Raw genomic sequence first — 22,727 nt, 5'->3', positions numbered from 1 at the left:
AAAATTTAGGGATGCAATACCAAGGAGGAGCATCGTGGAACATCATGTCTCCACATGTGACCTTTGTTCCTCTAGCACTACCATTATGAGGTACCCTAAAGTCTCTTTTGCCTGTTTTCCTGTGCTGCTCTTTGCCCCAGGAGCTTGCAGATTTGCACCAGCCTGTCTCCCCATTAATGTGAGAAGGATGATCTGCATAATGTCCTCCTCACCCCAGTCTTGTCCTAGACCTCCCTCTGACTTTAAATGTATGGGGGTGTGTTTTCCCCCAATCTTGGCCCTTTTGGGGTTTCCAAGGATTGGAAAACCCCAATCCTTGGCATCCAACCCACCAGGGGCAGAATTCCCAGAGAGATGGGTTTGGCTAATTTTGGCTTCTGAAGGCAGCCCTGTTTAGGGAAGTTTTTGATGACTGATGTTTAAATGTATTTTTAATCTCTGTTGGAAGCCGCCCAGAGTGGCTGGGGAAACCCAGCCAGCTGGGCGGGGTACAAATAAATTATTATTATTATTATTATTATTATTATTATTATTATTTATTGCAGGTTTTGGAATATGATTATTATGGCGCTTATGACCAAACCCCACATGAAGTCTATGAATACAACCGCTTGCTGTCGGATGAATACACATTTGATTTCCCACCTCACCACAATGTTGTGAGTAGAATGCCCTTGGGGGAGGATGCAGTGGTCCTGTTACCAAGAGGGGCTTCTAATGGGAGGGGGGAGTCTTTAGGTAAGAGACATTCCCATCTCCACCTGGAGATGCAGTGATTTGAACCTGAGATATTCTGGCAGACGAACTCAGGCTTGCTGGCATCCCTCAGGACTGCACCACAATCAGGCTTTTAAAAAGCCTCCATTGGAGCCAACTGGAGCTTTTTAAAATCCTCTATTTGTGCCAATTGAGGCTTTTTAAAACTTTGTTGCTACAGCAGCATCCTTTATGGGAGGGGGTTTCACAGCTGACTCTTTGTATAACAGCTTCCAGCACAGCATCTTGGGGGGTGGGGGTGGAAGGGAACCTTTAGCTGTTGAAACATAAAATCAAAAGTGATTCAGGTCTGAGTTCTTTGGGAAGAAAGATGTCTAACAGGTAGTCTGATGAGATGTCACTGCACACAGAAATGAGTTACGGGATGCCAAGCACTGGAAAAGAGCCATTGTCGTGGTGGGTGTAACTTTTGAAGAAAAAAAATAATCCAAGGAATATCTGTTGTTTTTCTTTTGTAAGATATAAAAAGCATGAATCACAGGTCCCTTTTCTTCTCTTGTCACCTTGAGCGACTTCTTACATGCCCCTTGATTCTCCCTTTCAACGTGACCAAGCCTGCCTGCCATGTGCCCCCATCACCCCATGGCTCTGTTTTCTTTCCCTCCCCGGTTTTAGATCAGGAACGAATGCTTAACCTGCCGAAATGCCCTGGCGGTGTTCGACATGTCTTACTTTGGGAAATTCTACCTCGTCGGCCCAGAGGCCAAGAGGGCAGCTGACTGGCTGTTTACGGCTGACGTTTCCAAGCCTCCAGGTACCCCCCCCCCCGTCCCCACCATCCCACCCGCTTATTTCCAGCGGTGTTCTGCTGGCGCTGCCAATGTCATCAATGCCTTCTCTTGCATCAGGCACATAATCCCCTCCCAGTTAATGATAACGTTCAGCCAAGGCTTCTGCCAATCAAGCAGGGGAGGTTGCTTTCAAACAAAGGGCTCTGTGCCCGGGAGGAGGTTTGAATACCCCAAAGGACGCAGGCATCTCTTTGAGAGCTGCAGCCTGTGGTGATTTGGCTCTGCTTGTGATGGCTTTAAGAGGGGATTATATGAATTCATGGGAGCACAAGCCTACCAGTGGCAATTGCAGTGGCTCGGATGGCTTCCTCTCTCAGAGGAAGTATGCCTCTTAGCAACTAACTACAGGAGATCACAATCTATTCAGTTCGGGATTCAGGCTTTGACTGAATTTAGCACACAGTCCTATTGGAAATCAAGGCCACCAGGAAAGAAATGTGTGTGTGTGTGCTTTTAAGGGAGATGCATACAAACTTTTACTAATTTTTTCCTCATATTACATCTGCCTTTCGCCCCATTTTTAAAGTCCCAGAATCATAGAATTGTACTGTTGGGCATCTAGCGCAACTCCCTGCATCACATAAATCACAGTTAAAGAATCCCCAACAGCTTCTCTTTAAACACCTCTAATGAAGGTGAGTCCACCACCTTCTGAGGGAGTTCATTCTATTATTGAACAGCTGTTACTGTCACAAAGCATTTCCTAATGTTTGGTTGGAATTTCCTTTCTCATCTTTCAAATCTATTTCTGTCTTGTTTCATCTAATTGTTACCTCAGCTAAAAGGAAACTGTTTAGTTATTGAACAATTCAGATAAATCCTAATGGAATTGTTTCCCCTACACCCCCTCTCCCCTAATGGAAGAGCAAAGGCAAGGATCCTTCACTTTGTAGCCTAAGGGTTAATTTTGTTAGTTAGCTAGCCAAGATGGGTACAAGTGGAAGTGTTGCTTAGCAACCAGGAAGGGTGGCATGACATTACTGAGTTAGCACATGCTCTGGCTGGCTTTGTAGTTCTGAGGGAGTTTTTTCCCCTCTGTGCGTTTGATTGAATGTCTAAATATATGCTGTGTACAAGGCCAACCTCTCCATTCCTTTCTTCTCACATTAATACCCTGTTTTCATTTGCTTTTCCCAGTAAAGTGTTATCAGGGCTTCTCTCTCTGGATTCCTTCTGAGTTTTAAATGACTTTGCATATGCATACATTCCTGCTTCCAAATGCTGCTTTTATGGAATGATCTGGGGATAAAAAAAGATCTTGGGCTTCTGTTTCAGGAGCAACAGTTTATACCTGCATGCTGAATATGCGTGGGGGAGTCGAAAGCGATCTGACCGTTAGTGCAATAGACCCAGGCACACAGGACTCTGCACTGGCACCTGCCTTTGAAGGTAAAACGGCAATGGCAACAACACTGATCCTTGATCATTTTAAACCAATTAGATGCTGGTTTTTCTTAGCACTCTGTTTGAGTAGAGCTGCAGTTAGATTGGAAGTTGTTATGCACTGAGCTGAATCCTAGAACAATAGGATCCAGAATGCAGCAGTCTGATTGGTCCACAGGAGCCACCCAATCCAGCTCTAGGTGGAAGTGAATCAGCGACCTGATTGGCCTGCAGGAGCAACCAATCAGGCTCCTGGATGAAGTGAATTAGTAACCTGATTGGCCTGCACGAGCAGCCAATCAGGCTCCTGGAGAAAGTGAATCTACAACCTGATTGGCCTACAGGAGCAGCCTGGAATTAGCCAATCACGGGGGCCCCATTGTGTAAATAATGTATATATAGCTAGACGTTTTGGGGAAAGTTTCATTCATTGCTACTACGAGCTGAATAAAGAGCACAACTCCGAGTACCTTATATTTCAGAAGTCTTGGTGTGGACAGGAGCCGGGTGGGCAGCTCTTGAAACATTTGGTGGGGTCTGGAGGTGGGCAGGTCCCAGCAATCCAGGGGACATAAGAGCCTGTCTGTTGAATCTCTCTTCTGACAGCTGAGGGGAAACACAATCTTCATGGCTAGCAGCCATTGAAAGCCCTTTCCTCCATGAATTAGTCTAGTCCTCTTTTTTCCAAAGCCATCCAAGTTGATTGCCATCACTGCTTCTTGTGGGTGAGAATTCTAGTGCTTAGTGCAAGAGCCGTCTTGCCAAAAATGGGTTTTCAGGAAGACTTTTAGAAATCAGTTTTAAGATGGTTCCCTGATCTCTTGGGCTCACAAACTATAAAGAGACATGGCACATGAGGAAAAAGGAGCAGGAGGGAAGAGGGGAAAGCAAGCACCAGGCCAGGTTTTTAAGGTTACCATTCTTAAAAGTTGCAGCTGATGTCAATGGTGGTTCTGGCTGTCTTGCCATTGATAAAGAGCAGTCTTCCACCCACTGAAGAACACTACCCTCCCCCCATCCACAAAATCAGATCCAGGAGCATAGAACTGGTGCCAACAGCTAGGCCAACGGGCAGCTCCAGCCCCACTGTTGAGTCTTGATGACACTTGGAAATCCTCACAGGAGGGGGCTTGATGGAGTCACCCTCCTCCCTTACTCTCCCTCACACCAGACCCAAATGAAGTCATTCTCAGCACAGCAGGAATGAGAATGCAAGTCACGTCTTTTTCTGTCCTGGACCTTGACAGCCTCCTTAATTTTTTTGGATGGCAGGTGGCTGGTGTGAATGGTGATTTCATTACCTATGACTAGACACCAGGCTGGCCATGTCTCCCCCCACCCCACCCCCAGTCTCCATCCAGCAGCCAGCATAACCTAATTAAACACTCCTCCTTGGAGGCCTTTTTGCAAACTGAAAGGTGCTTATTGAGTTTCTGTCAACCCTTGCTGCATCTACTGTCTCTGGGCTGGCGGGTAGGTGCACCCGTGACTGCTCCTACAGCCCTTATTTGGAATAATTAAGGGCAAATTAAAAATAAATCAGCCGGTGAGTGGATTTGCACAATTACTGGCAAGCTAAAATGGGTAGCTGGAGGGAGCGTGCGTTACTTGACCTTACATCACAGAATTGGAGAGTTGGAAGGGGCTCGAAGAGTCATCTAGACCAACCCCCTGCTGCAATGCAGGAATCACAGCTAAAGAATCCCTGACAGATGGTCATCCAATTGCTGCTGGAAATCATTCAAGGAAGGAGAGTCCAGATGTAAAAAGGAGCTCAGCTAGATGAAGCCTGGTGGAGGCTGACTCGCTGGGGCTAAAAGGGCTCAGCCTGCTCTCAGCCACTCCCACCTCCCTGGCCTCCGTCTTGAGGGTGGACCTGGTGTTCATCTTCTTTCTCCCTCTTAGTCTCAGACTGCACACACATCATACATTCAGAGCCCCAGTCCTCCCCACATGGCAACAGTAGTTTACTCAACCGAGCTATAACTCACAGCATACTTAAGCTACAGTTCCCATTATTCTTTTGGGGAAAATGTGCTTTACCTGTCTGGTGTGTGCACATCCCCCTGTGTTGCCCTGGGAGAAGGATAGGGACAAAAGAAAGAAAATGCTACCTGGTGGAAATAAAATAATACATGGCATTGAGAAATCAGGTAGATAAATGTTTCTCTCTCTATCGGAACACCAGAAATTGTGGACACCCAATGAAACTAAATGTTGGAAGGTTCAGGACAAATAAAAAATGACTTTGTTATGTAGTGCATAGTTAAACGGTGAAACTCCCTCCTGCAGGAGATAATGATGGCCACCAACTTACATGGAGGGCTATTGATGGACACTAGCCACTATGTCTATGTCCTCCCTATGCTGTCTGAGGCAGTATGCCTCTGAATTGCTGGGAATCCTGCTTATGGGCTTTGCAATGACACATCTGGTTGGCCACTGTAAAAACAGGATGCTGGGCAAGATAGGCTTTTGGTTGACCTTTGGCTCTTAGGTTCTGCTTCCATTGTTGGAGGCAGCAATGCTTCTGAATACCAGTGGGTAGGGGAGAGTGCTCTTGTGCTTGGGTCCTACTTTAAGGCCACCTGGTTGGCCATGGAGACAATAGGATGCTGGACTAGATTCATCAGTGTCTTCTAGAATTAAGCTGGCTTTCCTTGCCATTGGTTAAGGCTCCCTGCTGGGCTCCCTGCATTCCACCCCACCAGCTCCACTGGGCACCAGCTGCCTGCTCTTGAGGCTTGGCAAATTCAGCATCCTGGTCCCAGTGCCAGAGAGATGGCTGCTTTCAGGAAGCCCACGGAGAAAGCATCCAAGATGACAACATGCCCACCCTCCATACTTCTGGGGCCACATACCTGTGGTGGGTGGGATGAGAGGCAAGAGTGGGTGGAGCAATGAATGTGACACAAAATAAGTAAAGGTCAAGGTACCCCTGCCCGTACGGGCCAGTCTTGACAGACTCTGGGGTTGTGCGCCCATCTCACTCAAGAGGCCGGGGGCCAGCGCTGTCCGGAGACACTTCCGGGTCACGTGGCCAGCATGACAAAGCTGCATCTGGCGAGCCAGCGCAGCACACGGAAACGCCGTTTACCTTCCCGCCAGTAAGCGGTCCCTATTTATCTACTTGCACCCGGGGGTGCTTTCGAACTGCTAGGTTGGCAGGCGCTGGGACTGAGCAGCGGGAGCGCACCCCGCCACGGGGATTCGAACTGCCGACCTTTCGATCGGCAAGCCCTAGGCGCTGAGGCTTTTACCCACAGCGCCACCCGCATCCCATGTGACACAAAATAGTCATAAGCAATAAAACACATCTAAAAGTACACCAGGTTGAACAATTTCCACCTAAATCATAGTGAGATCTAAATATATAGTTACCAAAAAAAATAATATAAATAAGAACAACCCCCTGCCCCCCCAACCCTAAACACTGCTCCAACCCAAAAAATCTATTCAGGAGTCTCAGCTTTTGTAGCTGGAGTTATTTGGAGACCCACCTTCTCAGGCTAGGTGGGGAAAAGCCTGCAAGGCAAGGAGCAGGTCTTCCAGGACTCACAGCCAAGGTGGAAACTCCTCTCTGGATTCAGGTAAGTCCATATTCTCTTTCTGACAGATGGAGACCTCGCCCCACAAATCGGAATCCAGATGCTGCTGAACGCATTTATTTATAAAAGTATTTGTATATCACTTAAAAAATATGAAAGTGGTTTACAGCAATAAAACCATAAAATAAAACCATAAACAGTTAAAAGCAAGCATCAGTTGACTGTTGTGGAAGGATGCACTCTTAATTGCTTGCATGGTTCTGGTGAATAGTAAAGTTTTCAACAGGCATTTAAATGTTGGCACAGAAGGCACCTGCTCAATCTTTACTGGCAGAGCATTTCACAGGAATGACAGTCAAGGTTCATTTTCTTGTTCTTGTCAAACAAGCTTCGCCAACTCAGAGGAACGACAAATGGCACTCTTGCAGATGATTTCAGTGATGGAGCTGGAATAGAAGGACTCAGGGGATCCCTGAGGTTCCTTGGACCTAAGCTGTTCAGGGCTTTGTTAATTAATACAAGGACCTTGAACCAGACTCTGTAGTAGATAAGCAGCAAGATGCCTATTTAATATTACCTGTCCTTCTTCCTAGGGGATGGCTACTACCTTGCAATTGGGGGAGCAGTAGCACAGCACAACTGGTCCCATATCATGACAGTCCTGCAGGACAAGAAGTTCCAGTGCCAGTTGATTGACCAGTCAGAACAGCTTGGAATGATCAGCATCCAGGGACCGTACAGGTGAGAGTCACAGGTGGGAAATGGACCTGGGGGTAGACTGGTTGTTCTTTTTAACCCAGGACTGAATAAATTAGGATATTTATTGTATACACTTGGTGGTTCATTCCCTATTGGCATCTTCAGGTGGGTCTGGGAGAGACTTCTCTCTGAATCCCTGGAGAACCTGCCATCAGTCAATATTGAGTAGATGATATTGAGCTAGATGTAACTCAGTAGCCTGACTAGGGCTGGATCTATACAGATATAAAAAAAACTATGGGGAAAAATGCTATAGGGGAGAAAACGCTCCCAAGGCAATCTGCCATTGACTTTGGATTCTGCTCTACAGCACCATCTGGTGTCACATTTTTATAATGCATTTTTAATGTTATAAATTGGTATCTGAAGAAGTATGCATGCACACGAATGCTCATATCAATAACTATCTTAGTTGGACTCTAAGGTGCTACTGGAAGGAATTTTTTAATTTTGTTTCAACTACAGAAGACCAACACCTACCTGTAAATTAGGTATTAGACTGTTTCCTCTGTTCCATGGGGCTCTGGATTTGGAGGCTCTAAAAAAAATCTCAAGAGCCAACACCCCCTCATCCTCAATTTTAATGTACCTGCCCAGGTGAAATACCCACTGATTTTTTTTGGCAGCAGTTAAATGGATTTCAATGAGTTTGAGAAATTGATCAAGAGGGCTTTGTAAATTTCTAGTTTGGGGATGGTCTTAGACGGAAAGTACCCATATCAGTTCCTGCTTGTGGACTTCCTATTGAGAAGATGGGATGAGATGGGCATCCTTTGGCTGGATCCAGCACCCAGGCTCTTCTTATGTTCTTCTTCCACTGGGATTTTCAAGTGGGGAGAGTTTCTGTTGTGCTCAAATCCTGCTTGCAAGAGTTTCCCATAATGGACATCTGGTTAGACGTTGAGAAAACAGGATGCTAGAATAGATGGGCTTTTGGTCTGATCCAGCAGGGCATATTTTATGCTCTTAAAACTACAGAATTATGGTGGCTTCACAAATGCTATTTAGGAAAAGTGGGGTGGTGGCCTCCTCCCTTTCCTTTGCTCCCTTCTCTTGCACATGCATTTACACCCACACCCACCCACACTCACACACCCACACGCCTTCCTTTGGTCCTCAGTATTCCTCAGGAGCATATTGATTATCTTGTCAGCTGCTTAATTTTACATCCTGGGACCCTGTCTGCACTATATGTTCAAAGCAGTATCGTACTACTTTAAGCAAGCATGACTTCTGAAGAAGAAGAAGAAGAAGAGGAGGAGGAGGAGGAGGAGGAGTTTGGCTTTGATATCCCGCTTTATCACTACCCGAAGGAGTCTCAAAGCGGCTAACATTCTCCTTTCCCTTCCTCCCCCACAACAAACACTCTGTGAGGTGAGTGGGGCTGAGAGAATTCAGAGAAGTGTGACTAGCCCAAGGTCACCCACCGCATGTGGAGGAGCAGGGAAGTGAACCCGGTTCCCCAGATTACGAGTCTATTGCTCTTAACCACTACACCACACTGGCTCTCCCACCACCTGGGAACTGTTTTTTTTTTTTTTAGGGTCACGAGAGTTGCAAGGAGACCTCTGTTCCTCTCAGAGAGCTACTGTTCCCAGAGTGGTTTAACAGCTGATCCCTCTTTCAAGAGAACTCTTGGAAGCTGCCTTATCTCAAGTCAGACCAATCATCTATCCAGCTCAGTATTATCTATGCTGACTGGCAGCAGCCCTCCAGGATTCCAGACATAGGCCTGTCACAGCCCTACCTGGAGATTCCACTGGGTATCGAACCTTGGGACCTTCTCCATGCAAGGCTGACACTCCCCCAAAATCGGCCAAGAGATTCCCTGTGGAGCACGTATCATGTCTCTCTGGAGCTTTCCTTTTCCTCCTGATTAGCTTTCTGAGGGCCCTTTCTTGCCAGCTGTCTCTTTGATGGCACATTTCTGAGGGCAGGCAAAGCTTTGCAACTGGAGTCTAAGAGGATTTCCACTCATTATCCTTGCATTCACACCCTTCATTTTCGTAATGCTGCCCATGGTTGTGTTAATGGCATCCTGTTTCCTCAGCCCAGAGCAGATCCTCAGGGGACAGCAATTGCTTGTCAGCCTTGGTGCGCTGGCGTCTGTGATGTGCCAAGGGGCCCTATGCTCAGTGGGCCCCAAAATATCCTGGTCCACTAAAGATAATCTCTGGCTCCTGTCACTTTTCTGTGTCAGCTTATTCAGGGTGGGACGGGAAGATCCTCAAAAGCTTTCCTGGCATGTTTAAAGAAAGTGAGCACTCATTACCACAGATTATGGAGGAACTAAGATTTTCAATGTTAGCAGGAAAGTCTGGAAACCATGCTTTATGAGGAACAGTTGAGGGAGCTGGGTATGTTTAGCCTGGAAAAGAGGAAACTGAGAGCAGTTATGATAGCCACCTTCAAATATCTCAAGGGCTGTCACATGGAAGATGGAGCTAGCTTGTTTTCTCCTGCTCTGGAGGGGAGGACCTGAACCAATGGCTTCAAGTTACAAGAAACATCAGCTAAACATCAGGAAGAACGTTCTGACAGTAATTGCTGCTCAACAGTGGAAAGTTCTCCCACAAGAGGTGGTGGACTCTATCTTGGAGGTTTCAAGCAGAGGTTGGATGGCCATCTGTCATGGATGTTTTAGTTGAGATTCCTGCCTTGGGGTACATTCCTACCTTGGGGTCCCTTCCAACTCTACGATTCTATGATTCTAAGAATCCCTTCTCATGCTCTGAAGCCACATTCTGAGAAGCGGTGTTGGAGAATTCCATTTAAAACAGGAATGAGTTGGGGCTAGTTAGCTATGCTCTTTACTGCTGCCAGCTTGGAGATTGCCCTCTATTGGGAAGACCTTAAAGCCTAATGTCTGATGGGATGGCAAGGGGAAGCTTGGGAGAAAGAAAGTCCTTCTTCACACAGCATGTTGTTGAACTATGGAGCTCACTTCCACAGGAGGAAGAGATGGCCACCAACCTAGATGACTTTAAAAAGAGGATTGGGCAAATTCATGGAAGAGGAGAGGGCTATCAATGGCTACTAGCCACAATGGCTATGCTCCACCTCCATGGTCAGAGCAGTGATTCTTCTGCCTACCAGTTACTGGAAACTGCAGGAGGGATGTTGGTGCGTTCAGGTCTTGCTTGCTAGTTTCTCATTGGAGCATCTCTTTGGTCAGTGTGGGAACAGACTAGATGGGACATCAGCTTGATCCAGTGGGCTCTTATGGGCTCTGGCTGTTTCCTAACATCTAACATAAAGCAGAAGTGTCAGAGGCCAAACTAAACATAATCATACTGGCAAGGGATGGCCCCCTGTACCAGCTATGCAAATAGAAGTGATGTCAGTGTCAGACCTCCAGCTTCTCATGCTTACTTATGGATAGGCTACGTCATAGAGAACTGAAGCCTTGGCAAGGCATTCAATGATCCAGTTATTTGACGTTGCCCCCGCTCAGTTTTCCTTCTTGTACATGACTGATGTATGTATGTAACATTCTATGGATTTTGCTGGAGTTGGCCCATGTCATTTTAACATTTGCTTACTCATTTTATTTAAAGACATTTGCACAGCACCTGACTGTAAAAGAGATACCCCCCCAAAAGTTTAAAAAGAGAACGAAACAATCAAATTATTAGTAAAACCATTTAAAACAACATTAAAAAATGAAAATCAGCGACAAACTAAAAAATATATTAAAACACACGTCCACATTCTGAACATCTAGGTAGGCTTGTCTAAGCAAGAATGTTTTCAGCAGGCACCAAAAAGAGTACATGGAAGGCACCTTCCCAGCAGACAGTGAGATGGATCATTGGCCAAAGTGGATGAAATTTGAAGGCCCTTGGTAGTTGCTTTGCGTTTGGGGTATGGAATGTGAGGAGGTGTCAGCTTGCCCTTTGCCTCAGGCAGCAACATATCATGGGCTGGCCCTCATGGCAGGGGTTGTGGGGAGTGTTGGAAGGGTGTGTGTGTGTGTGTGTCATTCCTGGTAGTTGGTCGCCATATTCTCCTCACCAGGGTTCCTCTCCTTCCTCACAGCCGCGCTGTCTTGCAGGAAGTCCTGGAGACGGACCTCAGCAATGAAGCCTTCCCTTTCTCCACTCACAAACTGGTGAAAGCTGCAGGCTGCACGGTAGGGATCTCGGTGTGGATTTGCTTTTTTGCCACGGCAACTCAAAGCAACTTACGATATTTTATGCAAAACAAAAAACATGCATATGTTTACATCAGCATAAAAAATCAACAAATTAAAAGATAATTCTTTTTTTAAAAAAAACCAACTACATTAAAACATCCCATCTGTGCAAAAAGGCAAAGGCCTGATGAAATTGGAATGTTTTTACCTGGCACCATCATTGCATCTACCGGTATTTGGATGAGAGAAGAACCTCCCCAAGCATTCTATAAGTAGGGAGCCACCACTGAGAAGTCCACATTCTCATATTCCTGTTGTTGTTGTTGTTGTTGTTGTTGTTGTTGTTGTTGTTGTTGTTATTATTATTATTATTATTATTATTATTATTATTATTAATTTCATAACCCGACCTGCACTATAAGGTGGATTGCAGTCATTTAAAAATGTAATAGAGAGAGAGACTCCCTTTTCCTTGTCCTCATTCTCTGTATGCAGTGGGAAGGATCACAGCTCATTGGTAGATGATCTGCCTTGCATGTAGAAGGCTGCAGGTTCAAACCCCAGCATCTCCAGGTGGTGCTGGGGAGTACTCTTGCCTGAAACCCTGGAGAGCTACTGCTAATTAGTGTAGACAATATGGAGCTGGCTGGACCACAGATCTAACTTGGTATAAGGCACTTCTCTCTGTTCCATTGCCTTATAGCTGGCAAAGTAATTTTCCTCTGGCAGAGGATTTGCCTTGAACAGAATTAAGTGGTGTGATTTGTTTGTTTGTTCTTTTATCAGGGTGGAAATAGAGCCATAAGCAGAGCTACCCCTGTTGAATTTCTTCCTGCCTTGTAGTTGTTAAGACATGGCCAGGAATTGGACAGGGAATAGGTTAAAGCCTAGCGAAGAGAGACGCTGAAGTTGGTGGGCTTAAAAAAGACAAACGAGGAGTGGGGGTTAATTCTCAAAAGACATGTCTAAAATGAAAAGCTACTAGAGTAGAATTCTCTGCTCAAAAGAGCAACTCCCTCAGCAGCCATGGGGTGGGAAACTGAAAGCGGATTGTGGGTTTATTTTGAGCTCCCCTGACAATAGAGCCTTGGCTGGGAGCTGTCACACTCTCAGTGGCGCAGCAAAGCATTTCTGAAGGTTGACAATCTAATCAGGAGGGGTGTGAATGTTCAGAGCTTTTTGTAGGTGGGTGGAAAGCTGGAAAAGAATTAACCCTTTCTTTAAATTTTCAGAGGTTAAGCTCAGAAAGCAGGGCTAGGAGAGGAGAAACTGCAGTTATTTTGCCACGTGCCACAGAGCTGAAGAGTGATTGGAAAGCATGTGGCTTTGGGGGCTGCTGTCAGGATAGATGCAGGAAGCTGCCACCAGGTTCTTGAGCTTGCATAGACTAGTGTTGCTGGATCTGACTGGCAGGAGCTCTCCTAGAGACCCTTATGACCCAAGATCCTTTTGGCTGAAGCTGGTGATAACTGACCATGGTCCCTCATAAATGTTTCTACCTCTTTGCCTCTGAATGCCAGTTGCTGGGAAATGTAAGTGTGGAGAGTTGCTTTTGTGCTCTGGTCCTGCTTACAGGTTTCCAACTGGGGTATCTGGTTGTCCACTGTAGCAGAACAGCTGACCCTCTGTCCTGATTGATCTATTGTGATAGTAGGACCTCTATGCCCAGAGAAAGTCTACCTTTGGGTACCAGGTGGTGGGGTCCTGGTTGAGGGCTTTTCAGAAGAAGCATCTGGTTGGCCACTGTAAGAACTGGATTCTGGATGAATGGGCCATTGGCCTGATCCAGCAGCCAGGCCCTTCTTATATTCTCTGACAGCTGAGGGACTCTCCACATGGCCAATCAAAGCTGATAACTTGACACTTCCTTCCATGTCTCGCTTTGTTCCCTGTCCTTAATAAACGGATTTGAACAGCTATCCTCCGCTTAGGAGCCCATGAATATTTCATCTGGCTAATCTAGATTAATGCAACGTGTCGTGTTAAATGATCATCTCCGGAGGAAGGCTTGGAAATCAGCAGGGCTGACGGCTCCATTCCTCCGGGTGGCCGGGGAGTGGGGGGCTCGTCATGCTGCTGATAGGCCCCCATTGTGCTGGTGTAATTGTCAGTGCCTCATTCCCTTCCAGGGGTTTGATGGGACTCAAGGATAGGAAATAAATCTGCTATTTTAGAATACATCCCGTGGGGAAATTCAGAGGACCAGAAGAGCAAGGAGCGAAGGAGAAAAACAACTGTGAGGTGTCCCGTTGTATTAACTCAGTTGCTCTGGTGACACACCATCTCCCGTCTCTAGCACCAGTAGGCCAACTGTCGCAAAGTTAGAACAAAAAAATATGACTGTAGATGGGCGAAAGGGGTGAAGAGCATAACACACTGAATAAAAACCCAAGTTGAGACACGGGACAGATTCTCCCATTAGGGGTGCTGGCCAAGGGTCGGTTCTTTCTTTCTTTCTTTCTTTCTTTCTTTCTTTCTTTCTTTCTTTCTTCCTCCCTCCCTCCCTCCCTCCCTCCCTCCCTCCCTCCCTCCCTTTCTCTCTCTCTCTCTCTCTCTCTCTCTCGTAAACATATCTCCAGCACTCCACAGCCTCCCTGGCTGCCCTGTGGGATGAATTAACTTCCTGACATCTTCCCCAGGCTTGAAATGATGTGCTGGCACCCAGTGAGGCTGCAGACAGGTCAGGCTACTGGTGAGGTGATATTTGGAATAAATGAAAAGCCATTCCCAAGTGTCCCCGGCCACTTCAAAACTAAGGCAAGGATGGGAAAACAACAATACCATTGTGAGAACAGGGTGTTGAGCTAGATGGTCCAGTGACCTTATCCAGCATCCAAGTTCCTCTTTAAGTTCCTATTTTCTTTCTTCTCAGGTCCGTGCCATGAGGCTGTCGTTTGTGGGAGAGATGGGCTGGGAGCTTCATGTCCCCAAGGAGCACTGTGTGAGGGTCTACCGGTCAGTTATGAAGGCTGGCGCCAGGCATGGCATCATCAATGCTGGCTACAGGGCCATCGACTCTCTCAGCATTGAAAAAGGTGTTTGGACAGTCCTTGCTTCTATCTGCAGTGATGGCCTTGAGACAGACTTCTATCTAGTTCAGATATTGGGAATCCTGCACTGCCCTCTCAATGCCCTCTTATCATCCCTGCCTATTAGCTTTGATGGTTGGGACTGATGGGATTTGGAAAATCATTAAGATCTAGATGGCAGCAGAATGGGAAAGGCCAGCTAATACTGACTATCCATGCTTTCCAAGCCCTTCCAGGAGATCCCAAGGACTGATGAACCTGGGACTTCTTGGTCCCAAGGAGGGGGAACCTGTGACCCTCTAGATTTTAGGCAGCCCTTATAATCCAAGACCATTGGCCATGCTCAGTCCATCTGCATCTGAAGGCACAGAGGTTCCCTCTGAAGCAAAAGTAGACAACATGATGCCTTTTAGACATTGTTGGACTTCAGCTCCCATCATCATCTCTGACAGTTGGCCATGCTGGATCTGATGAGGGTTGGAGTCCTTGAACATCTGAAGGGCCACAGGTTTCTCCACCCCTGCTTTGATGTTTTCAGATTGTCTTGAAATCCTGCTGGAATTCCTGACTAGTTGTGGTCATGGAGTGAAGATGCCACTGAAACCCAGACCTGGATAATAGCTGGATAATCAGATTTCACCTCTGAACATTATTTGAGTGTTGCCATTTTGGATTAGGCTAAGCCTTCTCAACAGCCGCTTTGATTCAAACTCTACTGGCAGCTGTGTCTGAATCTCTCTCTGTGTGTATGCCAAGAGCCCACAGTCATAATGGAGGCTACAGACTTCTTTGCCCTCATTCCATTCCTGTTTTCCAGACTTGATTGATTATTTCCCCATTTCTCAGGCTACTTATGATCACAGAGATGCCATAGCTCTTAGGGGAAGGGTCATAGCTCAGTGGTAGAGCACATGCTATGCATGCAGAATGTCCCAAGTCCAGTCCCCATTTGCCTGGGAAAAGCTCCTTCCTGAGCTAGATAGACTATTGGTCTGACTTGATAAATAGCAGCTTCTGGTGGTTCTAGATCACTGGAATTGTATTCAGCTTCCCCAATAAAATATTTGAGGGGGCTGAGCCCTTAGAGTTGCTGGGCATTGCCATTCAAATGATGTACATGCACCACATCATGTGATTGATTACCTGCCCCCCCCAATATTTTATTATTGTTGCTATTTAATATTAGTAGTTGTAATTGTTATGTAACATTTGTGACATGCTTTTGCTCTGAGTAGGTTAGGTGCCGGAAACATGGATTTGGTGGGCTGGTAGGAAGTTGTCTCTCTCAGAATAGGCTTGGATGAAGCCCAATGTCTCTCAAAATGGGTTTGGATGAAACCTGATTGTCCTATAAGGATGGTCCGAGGGAGCATGTCAAAAAACTGGGCACTTTCTGAGTTGATCTGGGTGGAGGGAGTTTACCTTCCATTGCCAGGGAGTCATCTCTATGTGGTCTGACTGTGGCTGTTGTGTTTCTTCTCAGGCTATAGGCACTGGCATGCAGACCTCCGTCCTGATGATACTCCCCTAGAAGCTGGCCTGGCTTTCACATGCAAGCTCAAAACTCACACCCCTTTCCTTGGGCGGGAAGCCATTGAGGCTCAGAAAGCAGCTGGAATATTCCGCCGCCTTGTCTGCTTCACCACTGATGAGTGAGTAGCCACTGGTAGGCAGTTGCATGTATCTGATGACATCTAGCTCAACATTTCTGATCAGACTCTCAAGTTGGCCTTCAGGCCTCTCTAATTTGCAAAAGGACAAGGACTGTCACTCAGCTAGTAGAGCACATGGCTCTCCAGGCAGAAGTGTGGACTCCACACCATCTCCAGGCAGGGCTGGGAATGTCCCTTCCTGCAACCTTGAAGAGTCAGTGTTGACAATACTGAGATGGATCAATCTAAGTCAGCCTCCTCCATTGCCCTCTGCAGATGTCACTGTCAAAACCTCTCCAGATCTTTGCAAAAAAACTGCTACTTCCTATCTTGAAGAAGTGTGCATGCACACGAAAGCTTATACCCAGAAAAAACTTAGTTGGTCTCTAAGGTGCTACTGGAGAATTTTTTAAATTTTTATTTATTCATTTCATCTGTGTCAGACCAACATGGCTATTTACCTGAATCTAGAACTGCTACTTCTATTAGGTATCCTATAATTGGAATCAAATCTGCAACAGGCTAGTCCATGTTAGTCCTACTCAGAGTAAACCCATTGAAGCTGATGCACATTTTTAACTTAGCTCCATTGATTTGTAATGGGTCTACTTTAAGCAAAACCTATTCACAGAACCAACCCCCCCCCAAGTTTTGCTTGATAGTTCATAATATTGAGAACCAGGTTTTCATGTGTGATTGGGTACAATTGGACATTATTTTGAATCAAGATGATGGACGGAACCTTTCAAAACTACCCTGATTTTAACCAAATTTTGCACAATGGTTCCTGAACCAGTTTTTATCTATATTTGGATCCAGTTGGATGCCATTTTGAATCAAGATGGCAGACCAAACCTTTCAAAACTGCCCTAATTTTAATCACTGATTTAAAAAAAGGACTGACTTTTGCATTTCTTAGAATTCCTGGGCAACATACTGGGTGTGACGCTGCTAGTGTTGAAGGACTGGATGTTTTCGATGGTTCACGTTTCATGTAGTTTAGCAATTACCTTCATTTAGAAGTGGGTGCACCATGGGTATTTTAATTTCTGAACAAGTTTGATGGCTAGTGTGCAGCACTTTTTAGCACTGACTGTTTCTGACAGCTGACAGATCTCATATCCGAAGCCTTCTAAAAGGAACAGGAGATGCCAGCAGCACTTGAAATACCGAAGCAAAGATTTCGAAACGTGCCCCTGAATTGCATCCAACCTTTTGACACATTACTTTGTGAAATTGGGAAATGATAAAGCTGGGAGAGGATCTTGTGTTGGATACTTGCAAATGTTTGTTTATTCGATGCTCTAGTCTCTCTCCTCAGTTCCTGAAGTTGCAGCAAGGCAAGTTTCTGACATGATTTGCCCTCTGCCATAAGCTTGCATCATACCTGATGCCTTTCTACCTAATGGCTTTCTCTGCTCTCTCCAGAAAAGTGCCAATGTTTGGTTTGGAGGCCATCTTCAGGAATGGCAAAGCTGTTGGGCACATTCGTAGGGCGGACTTTGGACATGCTATCAACAAGACAATAGCTTATGGCTACATCCGGGATCCTGATGGTGGACCGGTGAGTCTTGGAAGCAGAACATCTCCAAGTTGCATTGGGATGAGTGGGCAATTCTGTATTTAGTGCTAGGAGTGCAAATAATACTTGAAAATGCAGGCTTTCTGTTCCTGCCTTTAAAAAACCTACACAAAACAGTACAGGGAGGTTCCATGAGTTAGCACCAATGAAACTGCATCAGGTTTCTTTTTTGGGGGGGCAGTTGTTTGATTAATTGGTTAATTAATTAGAATCATTACCTGGGTTGACACAACAATGAAACCCCAGATCGGGACCATGGGTCAAGTCAGGGTGAGAACTGGGTGGTGTGCAGCCCTCTCTGATGAATTGGTTTGTGGCTGTTCTTGTGTATTATTCATATCTTGTTTCTTTCCTATTTTAAATCTCATCATGAGCTGACCCTGAGCTGTTGAGAGAGCTGTAGGGTAACTAGTTGAAATACTTTTAAAATGAATAATTATGGAGGGGCAGTAGCCCACAGCCCCAAAGTTCTTTAGCAGCCCCTGCCTGCCTGCCCACCTTTTCCCCAATCCAAGAAGGAGATACACCTGTCACTATGGACATGATTTCCAGCAATTTAATGACTTTGCCTTCCCTATGCCTTTAGCCTCTTCCCTTCTCCCTTTTGCTGGCATCTAGTAATGCAGCAGAGGAGCCTTAAGCGAAAAGTGGGGGGGGGGGGGAGCTTGACATAAAAGGAAGGGAGGGAGGGGTGGTGTGTGTGTGTGTTGGGGAGGGGAGGAATTGTTGGTGAAGCTGAAATCTCTTGACAGTTTGTTTTGGACCAGATGGACAAGCCACAAGGGACGAGGGCTTTTGTGTGCATGTGCAAGAGGTTGAGATGGGAACACTGTGCTGTCACGAAATGAGATGATGATAAGGTTTCCTTGGGTGCACTGTGACATTCAGCTGTTCCCTGCTGTGGATTTAGGGTCATTGACCAATTATGGAGTTTTTACTTGATACGTTGACTTTTTATTGATGAAGCTGTGTTGGCCTGTGTGCCTTAGAACAGGGGCTGTATCTCACTGGGAGAACATCTGCTTCGAATGCAAAAGATTCAGTCCCCAGCATCTCCAGGTAGGGCTGGAAGAGACTCCCTTTCCAAAACCCTAGAGAGTCACTGCCAGTCAGTGTAGACAGTACTGAGCTAGATGGACCAAATGTCTGACTCAGTGAAAGGCAGCTTTCAATGTATCTGTTTAATTCAGCCTCTGCTTTCAGAACCACGGGACTGGAATTTTGCTTTTCTAAAGAAAAATGAATTGCAGCAGCAGAGTGCAGGTTCAATCTCCAGCAACTCCCATCTGAAACCCCTGGAGAGCCATTGCCGGTCAGTGCAGGCAGTACTAAGTGAGATGGACTGACTATAGAAGGCAGCTTTCTATATTCCAGAACAGCAATTTTGATGCAGTGTTTTGCTGTTTGTCTACTGAACTTTCCTTTCAACCACCTCCAGTGTTTTCTTCACATTGCTTGCTACCCACATAACAGTATCCTTGAATTGATGTGTTCAGAAGGGTACCTCACCTCCAAAAAACCTTTAGTTCAGGCACTGTGAACCCCCAATTAAAGCAGTGGAAGGGGCCCCCATGCTGGGAAACAGTGCTGCTGCTGCTGTTGTGGCAGACAGGTGATGTTCTGCTGAGTGGACTGATCACCAAATGTGCCCTGCAGAATGCATTTCTCATTAAGCAGATGTTTGACATGTGGGGTTGCTCTTTCCCACTTGGCATGATAATCCCAGTCTCATTTGCATGTTAATAGCAGCCGTAAGAAGAACAAGGAGGAAAATTAAACGAAACCCTTTTGGTGGGAACATATCTAATACTTATATCTACAACATGGCTTTGTCTCATCTTCAGGTCTCCCTGGACTTTGTGAAAAGTGGTGAATACACCTTGGAAAGGATGGGGGTCCCTTACGCAGCCAAAGCACACACTAGGACACCCTTTGATCCAGAGAACAAGAGAGTGAAAGGGATCTACTGAGATGGATGGACAAAGGACTGGACTATGACTAGACTATAAGCTGGCTGGGGCAGGGGACAAAATCTTCAGGGTCCTGATGACTCAGCAAAATTCCACAGAGCTTAGGACCCAAGGAAAACTCGAAGAGCCCTGCTGGACCAGATCAATGTGGAAGTGACCTCCACCAATTAATTGGTAGTGGCCAGTGAAATGCCTCAAGAAGCAGCTCTGTAGCAGATCATGACAATCATGTTCCTTACCCCCACCCCACTCTACCCCATGCAGTGGAAACTGGTCCATTAGGGCAAATGGGGCTCTGCACCACCAACCCCACTCTGCCTTCAGCTAGCTCCTATATGCCTTCTTTCCTACTTACGAGAAGCCTAGGGAATGGCATTGCCTGTCAGCTTCCTCCTCCTCCTCCTTAGTCTCAGCGTTGCCCTTTGTAGAAGTCAGCTGGTAGGAGGATGGGGACAACACTGGAATAAGTTGGCCCTGCCTATCACTGGCTCTGGCTCCACCTATAGCTCGGGTGCCCTGCGTTCCCCACTACCAGTTTGATTGAGGATCAGCCTCTACTGCCCCTATGATTTCTCTTCAGCATCCACTACTCCTGTCAATCTTACCATGAACTTCCTTTTCGGTTGAGATGCTGAATGCCTTCTGGGACATATTGCTATTTCTATTGACAACTGGACACAAATCAGTGCACTACTGTCTTGATTTCAACACAACCATCCAGCCCCTGTCCTGTCCAAGAAATCAGAGTTGGGTCACTTAATGGCTTTTAACAGTGTGATCCTAACCTTGCCTGCTCAGAAGGCCCAGTGAATTCAGCGGCAGCTTGGGGATGCAGCCAAACTGATTAAATTTGCTTACAAATAAAAGCAGTTCTTGGGATGAAAGTAGCAGACTTTCTTAATGATCTGAAGGCTTCTCACTGTCAGGTGGCATCTTAGAAGAGGCAGGTGGAATGCCCTGTCTAGAAGCTAGAGATAAATACGCTTTAGGAGCCAGTGTGGTGAAGTGGTTAAAGAGTCTTGGACTAGGACCCAGGAGGCCAGGGTTCAAATCCCTACTTAAGGGTGAAAGCTGGTGGGGGAGCTTGGGTCAAGTGCTCTCTCTTGGCAAATCCAACTCACAGGGTAATTATGGTGAGAAAATGGAGAGAAGGAGAAGAAGAACCCTGCATATAATTATGTTTAATTTTATTGAATATTGAAAGGAAAGTTTGGAAAGCTAATGTATTTGGAGCAGCAATGGAGGGAGGGAAAAAGAAGGAACATGGGGGAAGTCAGCTTTTAAATTGCTATGAATTTGGTGACAATTCGTTGAAATTAATAGAAAATCAATAAAAATAATTGGCAAAAAGAAGAAGAACCTTGCAGGATCAGGCCAAAGGCCCATCTAGTCCAGCATCTTGTTCTTGCAGTGTCCAACCAGATGCCCATTATGGGAAGCCCACAAGCAGGGCCACTGAACTAAAAAAATAGAATAAAAGCCCTCCTGGATGAGGCCAACAGTCCATCTACTCCAACTTCCTGTTCTCAGAGAGTGGCCAACCGGATGCCCCAGTGGGAATGAGCACAAGAACATTCTCTCCTGTGGTTTCCAGAAACCAATATTCAGAAGGAATAAGGCAAGCAGGGCTCTCAAGCAAACCATAAAGTTAGAACTGACAAGCCAACTTTTGCAGATGCAGTCTCCTGGTCTTCAAATACACAAATAAACAATGATGATTAATATCTTTGTGTTCCTTCCAGAGACTGTGAGGTTTGTCCATCAAGGAGAAAAGAGTGCACATACACATTGCAGCAGGCTTGATGTGATATTTGCAATTACGTTTATTTATAAATGTTGCAGGTTGAGTTGTAACTATTAACGGGTTTGTGGGTGAAAAACACACACAGATGGTCCGTGTTCCTCCATCACATCAGCTCAGGTCCACAGACCAATCATTCCTCAACACAGAGGGCATTAGGCTCATTTTCTATGTTTTGACACTCCCACTCAATTTGATTATTATTTTAAAAGATTTCCTCTTTTGAGCTTTGGAGCAGAACTTGGGGTGGGTCAGAGGAACACCTGGTGGGATCTGGTTTATAGGCAGAGCCAAAGGGGAGTCAGGCCTTGTTATGTGCCTCAGAATAGGGCCATCTATGAAGATACATCTGTGAGGCTCATTTTTGTTTGAGAAAAAGTCCCATCGCTCACCCGCGGAGCTGCTCTGATTGAAATCCAAGCATACTGCTCTCTGTAGCCTTGTTCTAACTTCTGAACAGAGCTTCACTCAACCCCCCCACACACCTCAAAAAACCCTGGCTCTAGGTCTGCCTCCTGGGGTGGTAAAGAGATTCTCCTTTGCCCATTATCCCTTTATGAGGACTGCAGCTGTCTGCTTCAAAGCCCAACCTGCGCTATACATTCCAAGCAGTATTATCACAGCTTAACATTTCTGCCCCCCCCCCAAAGAATCTTGGGAACTGTAGCTTGTTCAGGGTGTTGAAAGCTGTTAGAGTTACAGTTCCCAGAGTTCGCTGTGAAGAGGGATTGATTGTTAAACCACTCTGAGAATTGTAGCCCTGTTAGGAGACACAGACCCCCATCCCCATTCTCCTAACAGTTCTCTGTACCCTTAATGAATTATTGGAGGGAAATAATATTTGGGGGAAGTTTAAAGTGGTATCATAGTGCTTTAAATGTAAGGTGTGGATGAGGCCTAAGTTAGGTCCAGCTCTCACTTTAAAGGCACCTTGTTGAGTTTAACTAGAGTGGGGGACACTGTGGGGCGGACTAAGTTGGGCTCGCAGTTTGACTCTGGTTCCTGTAGTATCTCTGTGATCTTCGGTACAGGTTGCCTCTCCCATTCACCCTGGAGAGAGAAACAGTTTATTAATTCTTCTTCTTCTTCATCATCATCATTATTTTACATACATCTCACGGTAAGTCACAGTAACTTACAAATACACTATAAAAACTGCAAAGAAATATTTTGAATAACAGTGCAAATCAGCAACAATGAACAAGAGGTTTATAAATGATAACAGACTGAATGTTTAGCCTGAAAAAGAGGAAACTGAAAGGAGATGCAATAGCCATCTTCAAATATTTGAAGGGCTATC

The 22,727-nt window shown here is 45.9% G+C and overlaps 2 protein-coding genes across 5 annotated transcripts in view; one reads left to right on the top strand and one right to left on the bottom strand.

Moving 5' to 3' along the window:
- Positions 1-21,097, top strand: part of SARDH (sarcosine dehydrogenase) — a 59,946-nt gene extending 38,849 nt beyond the window's left edge. Inside the window, exons 14-22 of one of the 3 annotated variants that reach the window (XM_053373418.1) lie at positions 546-659; positions 1,393-1,531; positions 2,844-2,957; positions 7,093-7,240; positions 11,297-11,390; positions 14,266-14,428; positions 15,906-16,074; positions 17,503-17,638; positions 19,501-21,097. In XM_053373418.1, coding sequence (XP_053229393.1) covers positions 546-659; positions 1,393-1,531; positions 2,844-2,957; positions 7,093-7,240; positions 11,297-11,390; positions 14,266-14,428; positions 15,906-16,074; positions 17,503-17,638; positions 19,501-19,626 — 1,203 coding nt within the window. In that variant the 3' untranslated portion in view covers positions 19,627-21,097. The remainder of the gene's footprint in view (positions 1-545; positions 660-1,392; positions 1,532-2,843; positions 2,958-7,092; positions 7,241-11,296; positions 11,391-14,265; positions 14,429-15,905; positions 16,075-17,502; positions 17,639-19,500) is intronic. The other 2 variants (XM_053373419.1, XM_053373420.1) reach the window with 2 other exon arrangements.
- A 334-nt stretch (positions 21,098-21,431) lies between these two features.
- The window catches only part of DBH (dopamine beta-hydroxylase), a 36,248-nt gene continuing 34,952 nt past the window's right edge, over positions 21,432-22,727 (bottom strand). For both annotated transcript variants that reach the window (XM_053373417.1, XM_053373416.1), the window contains one exon: positions 21,432-22,477. In XM_053373417.1, the coding sequence (XP_053229392.1) occupies positions 22,343-22,477 (135 nt within the window). In that variant the 3' untranslated portion in view covers positions 21,432-22,342. The remainder of the gene's footprint in view (positions 22,478-22,727) is intronic.

Source organism: Podarcis raffonei, chromosome Z (assembly GCF_027172205.1).
Source record: "Podarcis raffonei isolate rPodRaf1 chromosome Z, rPodRaf1.pri, whole genome shotgun sequence".
In the NCBI taxonomy this organism is placed as follows: Eukaryota; Metazoa; Chordata; class Lepidosauria; order Squamata; family Lacertidae; genus Podarcis; species Podarcis raffonei.
This window is presented reverse-complemented; position numbering and strand designations above follow the sequence as displayed.